Raw genomic sequence first — 11,171 nt, forward strand, 5'->3', positions numbered from 1 at the left:
CGGAACCCAGCTCCACCATCATGTTATATTTCAACCCATTTTCTAAAGTGCAGCATTATGTTAAATGCACTGGGTTTTACCCTATTAAATTTAAATTTCATATATATATGGTGTTGCTGTAACAAGTGAATTTTCCCACTGTGGGATCAATAAAGTCTATTCTAAACGTGCTAACATTGCAAACACTGTAGATTAATGTTGTACCACGATTAAACTAGTGATATGAGTTGTGCTGGAGGGGGATCTGCTTACTATCATATGTGGGCATCATCCAGAGAGCTGTTCTGACTTGGAAAGAAAAAAAAGCCATTATCTGAAGTTGTTTCTTTTTTACTACAAACATCTTGACCCCTTTAGCTCCTCTCCTCAAAGTGCATATTTAAATGTTATAGACTTGAAATAAAAAAGGTGCATTTACAACTAACAATGGGATGATAAACATATCAAAATTTATATAATGTTATTAATGATTCTTTCTGAATGCAAATCTACCTTATACAGGTACTTCTAAAAAATTGCATATCGTGATTAAGTTCATTATTGTCTGTAATGTACTGATAAACATTAGACTTTCATATATATTAGATTTATTACACACAACTGAAGTAGTTCAAGCCTTTTATTGTTTATAATGTTGATGATTTTGGCATACATACAGCTCATGAAAACCCAAAATTCCTATCTAAAAAAATTAGCATTTTCATCCGACCAATAACAGAAAAGTCTTTTTAATACAAAAAAAGTCAACCTTCAAATAATTATGTTCAGTTATGCACTCAATACTTGGTCGGGAATCCTTTTGTAGAAATGACTGCTTCAATGCGGCGTGGCATGGAGGCAATCAGCCTGTGGCACTGCTGAGGTGTTATGGAGGCCCAGGATGCTTCGAAAGCGGCCTTAAGCTCATCCAGAGTGTTGGGTCTTGCGTCTCTCAACTCTTTCTTCACAAAATCCCACAGATTCTCTATGGGTTTCAGGTCAGGAGAGTTGGCAGGCCCATTGAGCACAGTAAAACCATGGTCAGTAAACCATTTACCAGTGGTTTTGGCACTGTGAGCAGGTGCCAGGTTGTGCAGAAAAATGAAATCTTCATCTCCATAAAGCTTTTCAGCAGATGGAAGCATGAAGTGCTCCAAAATCTCCTGATAGCTAGCTGCATTGACCATGCCCTTGATAAAACACAGTGGACCAACACCAGCAGCTGACATGGCACCCCAGACATCACTGACTGTGGGTACTTGACACTGGACTTCAGGCATTTTGGCATTTCCCTCTGCCCAGTCTTCCTCCAGACTCTGGCACCTTGATTTCCGAATGACATGCAAAATTTGCTTTCATCTGAAAAAAGTACTTTGGACCACTGAGCAACAGTCCAGTGCTGCTTCTCTGTAGCCCAGGTCAGGCACTTCTGTCGCTGTTTCTGGTTCTAAAGTGGCTTGGCCTGGGGAATGCGGCAACTGTAGCCCATTTCCTGCACACGCCTGTACACGGTGGCTCTGGATGTTTCTACTCCAGACTTAGTCCACTGTTTCTGCAGGTACCCCAAGGTCTGGAATCGGTCCTTCTCCACAATCTTCCTCAGGGTCCGGTCACCTCTTCTCGTTGTGCAACGTTTTCTGCCACACTTTTTCCTTCCCACAGACTTCCCACTGAGGTGCCTTGATACAGCACTCTGGGAACAGCCTATTCATTCAGAAATTTCTTTCTGTGTCTTACCCTCTTGCTTGAGGGTGTCAATGATGGCCTTCTGGACAGCAGTCAGGTCAGCAGTCTTACCGATGATTGCGGTTTTGAGTAATGAACCAGGCTGGGAGTTTTTAAAAGCCTCAGGGATCTTTTGCAGGTGTTTAGAGTTAATTAGTTGACTCAGATGAGTTAATAGCTCATTTAGAGAACATTTTCATGATATGCTAATTTGCTGAGTTAGGAATTTTGTGTTTTCATGAGCTGTATGCCAAAATCATCAATATTAGAAACAATAAAAGGCTTGAACAGTTGTGTGTAATGAATCTAATATATATGGAAGTCTAATGTTTATCAGTACATTACAGACAATAATGAACTTTATCACGCTATGCTAATTTTTTTAGAAGGACCTGTATATGTGCGTTGTCAGTTCAATCCTGACAAGTGCCTACCAAATGTGTGTGTGTACGCGCGCGTGTAAATGACCGCAGCAGTGTGGTTCCCAGTTTGATTCATGGCCGACGGAGCAGCAGCAGAAGCGGCATAACTGATCAAGGAGCTTCCGTGTGCGCGCGTGTGTGTGTGTGATGATCCGCGGCACATGCTCAGTTATGTACATCCAGACACATCTGAGGGATGAGCTGTGGTTGCTGCTGCTGAGGTCACCGCACTGAGGAGAAAAAAAACACTACACCGCCTCCATTTTGAATAGCCATGTAATAGGGGATTCGCATAGTTGCTGTGTGTGTATCGCCCACTGCGCCGCTGTAGTGTCAACAAGCTACAACCAAACATCCTTTGACATGGACGACCTGTTCAGTCCGCGCAGGTAACTTCGTTTACTTGTCCCGCACGATGTATTTGCTGTCCATTTGTGCCGAATGAGCTTTTCGGTGTTTGCCAGCGGTACTTTAAGAGCCGTTTGTGCGCATTAGTCGGAGTGTCAGTGGTCACGAAGTTCGTGTGTGGCTAACAAGCTACGGTGATATGCCTGGTTAGCAGCTAGCAGCTCCTGTGCCTTCCTGCTCGCTGTAACCAACATAAATAACCAGCGCTTTTTTGTACATTTGTAACTCAAACGGTGTTATTAAACACTAAAAGTAAACATGTTTAATAAGTCGACTGTTAAATAAATGACCCCCTTCTTGGGGCGAGACTGTATCTGTGTGGCTCATTTGTGCACGCTAACATCGGTATTTATTATTGGTTGCGTACTTTAGCTGCGGTTAACTACGTGGGGCAAGTCCTTTGCTGACGCCGCTGTCAACCTGTTAGGCAGCCAAATCTGTTCTGTAATGGTGACCGTAGAAATTTGCAGCTTGTGTATGATTGATTGACAGTGTTTTGCGACCGCTGTGGAGTCGGATTTCATTCATGTAATATTAGAAACAGAGGGCGGTGATTGGCTGAGAGGAGTGAAGGGGCGGGACCTCGTCCTGCTGAAATCAGTGCATGGAGATGGGAGGGAAGCTGATTCGGGAAGATGCTCAAACATATACGCCGTTAGCTTTGGTAGCTCGTGTTACATCTGTGTTACCACATTCTCTTGAGTTTAATGTAACTTATTTTTTTAGATTGATATTTACACGTTTTAATGATTACAGGAGCCTGAACAGCACACAAGGCGAGATAAGAGTGGGGCCAAGTCATCAGGTACATCTTTAGTGTTATAAAAATGTTCTACTTGAAAAATGTAACTCATCACAGAAACTGGGTGATTAGTAAACAAGCCTCATAAACCTCAATATCAGCTGGAACTGTTCAAAAGTTTCCAGTTCTAGTTTCTTTATTTTGCTTTCAAGGCACCAACTCTTATCTATAAATGGTCTTGATCAATAGAAACCAAAGAGGTCCAGTTGCCTTCATTCAAACCCCTATGAAGACTTAAGGTTTTGTACACAAAACTGCAAATCTCAGAATTATTGTGACACCAAAAAGATTAAACTATGGAAAGACTAAATGAAAAAACTTTATTCAAACATCTTTGGGCTGTGATAAGAAACTCCTCCTTAGAGGACCCTGATATGATTACACATGCTATTTTGGGCATTTGACCTTTTAGAATTTTCAGTTTACTTCACAGCTGCTAAATGTTATTTTCATGTGATTATTACCTTCACTTTTTTTTTAACCTTTTTTTCTTTTTCTTTTATTTTTTGCAGGCCAAACTCCCAGAGTTACAGCTTCGACCTGCGCCTGGACCACAGGCTCAGGTGGAGAATGAGGAGCTCATGTGGACACCTGGAGTCAACGACTGTGACCTCCTCATGTACCTCAGAGCAGCCAGGTCAGTGTAGTCGGGTTCTGGTTGTGTGGTGAGCATAAATGCTGCTTCTCTGCTGAAAAAACATTTGAATTCAAATCATATTAATCAAAGTTTCACTTTATTCTGTGTTAATTTGCTTGAAAAACAATGATATGTTGGTTTTATTTTTTTTTTATAGGAGCATGGCGGCATTTGCAGGAATGTGTGATGGTGGAGCCACAGAAGACGGATGTTTGGCAGCCTCTCGGGATGACACCACCCTTAACGCTCTCAACATGGTGCGGAGCACAACCTGGATTGTGCAACTAATACTACAAAAATAACATGATTGGATAAGAAATAAGAAGACATCTTTGTTTCTCTCTCCTCTTAACTTTAGCTCCATGCAAGCCACTATGATGCAGCAAAAGCTCTACAGCGTCTGGTCAAGAGGCCACTCCCAAAACTTATTGAAAAATGTTGGTCAGAGGAGGATGTGGTGAGACTTAGGGTTGTGCATTCTAAGGTGGCATGTGGAAGTGTTTACATATAAACACACAAAAAATACATTTTAAAAATGGATTTCCTGTTTTTCTAACAGAAACGCTTCATCAAAGGCCTGAGACAATATGGGAAGAATTTCTTCCGAATTCGAAAAGACTTTCTGCCTAGCAAGAAGACGGTGCGTGCAAAAGTTGTTTGGTTTTCTTTTTTTTTCATGCTTTTTAAATGTCGACAATGGCTTTAATTAATTAATAAATGTGTGCTTTTATCAGGGGGAGCTAATCACTTTTTACTACCACTGGAAGAAAACTCCAGAGGCTGCAGGAACGAGAGCGTACCGACAACAGCGTCGGCAGCCGTCGTCTCGCAAAGCCAAGACGCGATCTGCAGCGGCTCCTGTCAGTGCACCGTCTCGAAATTATTCAGGTGAGATTCTTAAGATGTTTTATTGAAGAAAAAGCAAAAAAAAAAAAGAAACAATACTTGTGTCAGATGGGGTCTCTTCTAGTCTAAAGTGACATTTCTCTTCTTCAGTGGAGGCAAGTTCTGCCAGCGAGGACGATCTGGACAGTGAGGACAGTGAACAGGAAGTAAAGAGCTGCAGCTACTGTAGAACAACGAGTGAGTTTTGGTTTATTTAGCCAAACGAGGAGCTTCAAACTGAACTTTGAAACCTCTACTTATGACGGTGTTCCTTTAACAGCCTCTAAGGACTGGCACCAGGGCGGGAGAGACTATCCTTTGCTCTGCACGACTTGCCGCACTTATGAAAACAAACATGGATGTTTGCCGCCAGCTCCAAAATCTGCCACCTCGTCATTCATGTTCAAACCTGTTAAAGCAGAGGAGGAGGTGAACAACAAGCACGGCATGAGGACTCGACAGAGCAAAGCACCTGTAAGGCTGCACGTCACGTTTCACTGTTCTCTTCTATTAGTCATGCATTTGCAGTAAAATATATGCACCAAGCACATTTTTATAAGAATTACGTAAAAGACAAACACGTGGAACTGATCTGATCACTGTAGTTAGTTTTTAGTCATTTTGGTGACTTTTTATTTATTTTTAAAGCAAATGTCATCTTTAAGAAGTGGCCTCAGGAGGTTCACAGGCCCCCCAAACAATGAGGATCACCTGTCCTTCACAAGTGGGATGGCGTCCAGATCTACAGACAAAAACGAATCCTCAAGGAGAGCAAATAAGGTAAATACGAGTCATTGCTTTGAAAACTCCCAGATAATTTAACTACCTTAAATAAATGCAACACAATGTTAGCAGTAATGACGCTGTTTACTGATCTTAAATCATATCTGACTGGACATTGTTTTCTTTTGTGAAACTCACTCTAATAAATTGTGTTACGATACAGGCACTTACGAAAATCTGCCACATCAGCAAGTAACAATGCAGTCATTGTAGTCGTTAATCCCTCTGTGATTATGCTTTTTCGTGTAGAGGATAAAGGAGGAAGTGGCGGCGCCAAAAACAACAAAACGTGTACGAGAAAGTCCTGCTCTGGAGCCTGATGAGCCTGAAAAGATCACACCTAAAAGGCCCAAAACACAGGTGACAGAACCGACCACTTAAGCTACGTAAAAGTTTTGGCTATCTAAAACCCGGTTTGTGTTCCTCCAGGATCCACTGAGCTCCCGGTACGAGGGGGAGGCAGAGGAGGAAAGCTCTTCAGAAAGCCGCAGCGCTCAGGATGACGGCAGCGACACCAAAGACATTGATCAGGACAACCGCAGCTCCTCCCCCAGCATTTCCAGCCCCCAGCAGGGCAACGAGAGCGACTCCGACTCTTTTTCTCAGCCGAACGGGATCCCATTAGAACCAGCTGCCCCCTCTGACACACCAGTCCTGCAGACCCTCCCCTCTCAGGGTCCCCCCATCACTCCTCAGCCATCAGAAAGCATCCCCTCAGCTGACCCACCTCGGAGCCCTCCTCCATCCTCTCTTGACCCCCCTCCGTCCGGTCCATCTGCAGGCTCTAACAGTCGAGTGCAGCCAGTGGTTCAGGCCCTGCCTGGGCCACGGGCTCCACCAGCAGCACCGGTGCAGGACACTCCTCTCTCTCCTGCATTTCAGATCTCACCTCCTCTCAGCTCAGCACCGCCCCCACAGTCCAACGAACCACCACCTCAATCCTCCCAGCGTTCTCTGCCCTTCTTCAGAGAGGCTCAGCCTCCTCTTACTGTCCCCCAAGTCAAGCCCCCTCCCACCACCCCCATTCCGCCTTCACACAAGCAGCTTCCTCACCCGTCTGCAGCTCCTTTCCCTCAGATGCCCTCTAATCTGCCCCCTCCTCCTGCTTTAAAGCCCCTCAAAACTCTGCCTAACCAGCATCCCCCAGGTGCCCCTCCTCCTCCTCTCCAGCTCATGCCTCATCCTCTTCCTGCACATTCTCTTCAAACCCAACCTCCAGTCCCTCCCCAGCTGCAGAATCCTCCCGGTAAAAGCACGGCCCCGTCCCACCCAGCAGCTGCAGCCACCTTCCCCCTCACCTCCGTAACACCTTCTGCTGGTGGTCCCATCCCGAGCCTGCAGGCGTCCTTCCAAACTCTTCCTCTCAGAGCCTCACCCAGCACCGCTGCAGGAGGGTCACAAGTTCAGATTAAGGAGGAGCCGCCAGATGAGGTGGAAGAAGCTGAGAGCCCACCGCCTCCTCCCCGGAGTCCCTCACCAGAACCCACGGTGGTCAACATGGCGTGCCACGCCAGTCAGTCAGCACGGTGCGTTTAACACCACGGTTGCATTCAGTAATAAAAAACAATAGCATCTTATTTGAAAAAAGAAATGAACATGTTTTATTATTATTTGAGGAATGTGTTAAAAACCATAAAAAGCCAAGTTTTGGAACAGTTGAGACTAATTAAGACTTTTGGCAGCAGCACATATTTTGTGTCTCCACTCAACTTCACATATGATGGTGGGATAAATCACTTAAATATTGTGAGCATTTCATAATCCTCTGGAGGCAGGTGTTGCAGATGTGCAACTGTTAAAACCTACCTACCTGGTTACTCCACATACGTATTTCATGAGCATTTTTTAACTCAGAAGTACCCCTGAAGAATTTAGTTGTTCGTCCTTTTATCAAAACTTATTTTGAGCCTGAGAGGGTTAAGACCTTTAGGTCCTTTATTGACTGGCTGTAGTTATTACTATTCGTCTCCATTTAAAATGTATTCTAATCCTAAATGTTTGTTTTAGCGTGTTTTCTGAGAAGTGCATTAACTGATCAATAACTCAGCTGCACGTTGAGGATGGTTGAAAGCGGCTGAGTGCTCTGATCCTGGTGTTCAGTAGAAGTTACTCCTGCTTAGTAAATTTCCTCATGTGCATGTTTACGTCCAGCTGGAGTTTTAGAATCTGTGATCTTGTTTTTGTTCTGCTTATGGCCTGTTTAATTACTGTGATTTACACCTATATAAATCTGGATATAAGATTTGGGTTTAAATATTAAGCCATGTTCTTCCAGTCCCTTCAGCATTTGTGTTTACAACAGCATGTCTGATTCTTTCAGGTTTATCAAACATTTGGATCGTGGCTACAACTCGTGTGCGAGGACAGACTTTTTCTTCACCCCTCTGTCGTCCTCCAAGCTGGCCAAGAAAAGGGAGGAGGCCATAGAACGGTCCAGGAGGGAGGCAGAGCAAAACGCTCGCCAAGAGCAAGAGAGGGAGAGGGACAGGGAGAGAGACCGTGAACGGGATGCCGATAGAAACTCTGTCAGTGTAACACTTTATTTTTTATATTTTTGATTGATCTTTTGTAGTTTGTCTAATGTTGTTGTCCTCTCCCAGCAGAGAGCCTCCAGCTCTTCTCACGACAGTCGGATGAGTGAGGTTCAAATGGTGGCTCAGGTCCACGGACGCCTGTCCTTTGAGCCGCCGCCTGCCACCGTCGCAGCCGTGCCACCCTATATTGGTCCAGACACCCCAGCCATTCGCACCCTGAACGACTATGCGCACCCCCATGTCATGTCCCCTGGCAACCGCAACCATCCTTTCTACGTGTCTCTGAGCCCTGGAGACCCCCTGCTGGCCTACCACATGCCTGGCCTGTACAGCGTTGAGCCCAGCCTTAGGGAGCGTGAGCTGAGGAACCTCCGCGACCGAGAGCTCCGCGAGAGGATGAAGCCCGGCTTCGAGGTCAAACCCCCAGATCTGGAAGCATTGCACTCATCGGCCAACCCCATGGAGCATTTTGTGAGACAAGGGGCGCTGGGACTGCCCCACATACCTGGCCCCTCTCACCCCTTTGTGCCCTTTCACCCTGGTCTGAGTCATCTGGAGCGAGAGAGGCTTGCCCTGGCAGGTCCCCAGCTTCGCCCAGAGCTGAGTTACGCTGAACGGCTCACTGCAGAGCGGCTTCACGCAGAGAGGATGGTGTCTGTAGCCACAGACCCAGCTGCTCGACTACAGATGCTCAACGTAACTCCTCATCATCACCAACACTCCCACATTCACTCCCACCTGCACCTCCACCAACAGGACCCTCTCAGTCAAGGTGAAGCTCTTTGGTCAGCAGTAGCTCACTAAAATATTTTAAACATATTTGTACTGATTTCACATCTTCTCTCAGGTTCGAGCCCTCATCCTCTAGTAGATCCCCTAGCAACAGGACCACGACTGGCCCGATTCCCCTTCCCCACCGGGCCAATCCCAAACCCCTTGCTCGCCGATCTTCCTCACGATCATGAGATGTTGCGCCACCCACTCTTTGGTTTGTGATCTCATCTCTCCACGTGTCCTCGTGTGCGTTTAAGCAGGTTTAAGTTCAACATGTCTTCTTTCCACAGGAGCCGCGTACCCGCGAGAGCTGCAGGGTCCAATTCCTCAAATGTCTGCCTCGCATCAGCTCCAGGCCATGCACGCTCAGTCTGCAGAGCTGCAGAGGATGGCGCTGGAGCAGCAGTGGCTGCATGGGCACCACCTGCACGGAGGCCCTCTGTCAAATCCAGAAGATTATTACAGGTGAGAGATTCATCTGATTTTGGAGCCAAAATCTAAGCTTTTTTGTCACATTCATGTATTTTTAATTATATATTCATATTTCTTTAGCCGTCTGAAGAAAGAAGGTGACAAGCCATCTTGAAGTGGTGCATGCACTGAAAATACTGTGTACTTTTAAAGCTGTAAGAGAATATTTTGTTTCTTTTCTGTTTTTTTGAGGGGGTTCGTGTTCAAATATTTCAGAAAGAAAATATTTGTGGATCTAACTGTGCATTCCTTGTTCGGCTCTTCATGAAGCCATCACAGTCCATCTGAGATTTTAGTCCCCTGTCGCGTGCATATTTACACTAAAACGATGAGCAGTGTGAAGCATTTTCTCCAAACTCTTATCATATGCAGTCTTAACAATTTGCCACAGGAAATAAAAACAGACTCCTAACTCTAAATATTACTTAATTTTCCTTGTTCCTTGTACAGAATGACATTTAAATCGGTGTGTGGATAGTAGCATGACTCTTTTACAATAAAAAAAGATCTTAGAGTAGACCGTTCCATTGTGGCGTTAGGCTTTGGCGGCATAGTAGAGGTTGGATTTACTCCTAAAGCTAATAAGTATTTCTTTAAGTCCTTTAAATTTTATATATCAAGATATCTTTACACAATATATCCGAAGCTTTTATTTGCTGTTTTCTGAGACTGTAAATATTACATGTTGACAGTATATGATTGCTGTTGGTACATCAGTAGATGTGAACACCTTACCCTCGATTCAGCATGAGAACGGTAAAACCTTCAGCTAAAAGCAGCGTGTACTACTCTTAAGGTGTGACCCATGACATGTCTGTCTGTCTACTAACAGAAAGTTTTAATAGAAAAGTGTCTCTATGGTGTTTTTAGTGAGAATGAGCCAATTGGATTAAAACAAATCTTAATTCCTACACATTTAAATGGAGTTTTAAAAAACATTGCCTAAATTCAGTATTTATGTGATATTATATCAATCTGTATCCATGCCATATTTATTTCAATAAATATTTCTGCAATAACACTTTCCATCACGTCGCCTTCTTTTGAGAAATGAAGATAAATTAAATGGAGACCCACAAAGGAGTCTGGAGCTCAAATTTATTGGCTTTAATTTTTTAGGAGCTCAGATTTAATTAATTGATTTAATTTTTTTCACTCAGAAATTCAGTCAGGAGTCACAAATTCATGGTTTATTTGAAGTAAATCATATGAAAGTTTTGACAAATGAGACAACCTTGGTATTAACACTTCTGTACAATGATGATCAGAGCAAAGAACATTTCTGTATAAGCTGTGTGTGGAAATCCTTTGTTTTATAATTATTTACAGGAACGCTTTGACTTTATAGTTTTCAAACCAGTGGTTCCAACATCAGACACTAAGAAAAATCCGAGATTTCAAAACAGATAAGCCAAACATTACACATGGACGATAGAATGACATATCGGACCGATTTTTACGTTTTTTGATAAATTTGGTTGCATCAGCCGCTATACATCTTTAGTAGAGCCGATTAAGCGGCAGTGTCCCTGGTGTCTGCACTCTGAGGGAGACCTCTGGATCTCTGGGGCTTGGAACGCCTCCATCTTCCGCGTGTCTTTGTGTGCTGGTCTGTGGCCCCTCACACCCACTATTGAACACTCCTATAGAGAAACCTTACACAAGTGTGTGTACGCACACACATGGTGCTCTCACAAGTATGGACTTGAGCATTTTTAACACACAGCCTCAGGCTGTGGTTGGCACTAAAC

General features: G+C 44.2%; 1 protein-coding gene across 2 annotated transcripts; it reads left to right on the forward strand.

The window, feature by feature from the left end:
• The first annotated feature begins 2,328 nt into the window (after positions 1-2,328).
• On the forward strand, positions 2,329-9,584 carry rereb (arginine-glutamic acid dipeptide (RE) repeats b). Of its 2 annotated transcripts, none has more exons than XM_015958832.3 (17): positions 2,329-2,515; positions 3,291-3,339; positions 3,849-3,973; positions 4,131-4,230; positions 4,332-4,430; positions 4,533-4,613; positions 4,708-4,861; positions 4,970-5,056; positions 5,139-5,332; positions 5,507-5,638; positions 5,891-6,001; positions 6,071-7,167; positions 7,962-8,166; positions 8,242-8,947; positions 9,023-9,163; positions 9,240-9,414; positions 9,502-9,584. In XM_015958832.3, exons 1-17 carry the CDS (start codon positions 2,490-2,492, stop codon positions 9,533-9,535), a joined length of 3,516 nt encoding a protein of 1,171 aa, XP_015814318.3. In that variant the 5' UTR covers positions 2,329-2,489; the 3' UTR covers positions 9,536-9,584. The 2 variants fall into 2 exon arrangements, with proteins under 2 accessions (XP_015814318.3, XP_015814319.3); XM_015958833.3 differs by having other exon boundaries at positions 8,245-8,947.
• Positions 9,585-11,171: the final 1,587 nt, after the last annotated feature.

Source organism: Nothobranchius furzeri, chromosome 3 (assembly GCF_043380555.1).
Source record: "Nothobranchius furzeri strain GRZ-AD chromosome 3, NfurGRZ-RIMD1, whole genome shotgun sequence".
NCBI lineage: Eukaryota > Metazoa > Chordata > Actinopteri > Cyprinodontiformes > Nothobranchiidae > Nothobranchius > Nothobranchius furzeri.

Excerpts from the sequence above, each read along its gene's own strand:
- rereb (XM_015958832.3), top strand. The coding sequence starts at position 2,490 with ATGGACGACCTGTTCAGTCCGCGCAG. Across the intron at positions 3,340-3,848 it reads GAGTGGGGCCAAGTCATCAG|GCCAAACTCCCAGAGTTACA; the intron begins GTACATCTTTAG and ends TATTTTTTGCAG. Across the intron at positions 4,862-4,969 it reads ACCGTCTCGAAATTATTCAG|TGGAGGCAAGTTCTGCCAGC; the intron begins GTGAGATTCTTA and ends TCTCTTCTTCAG.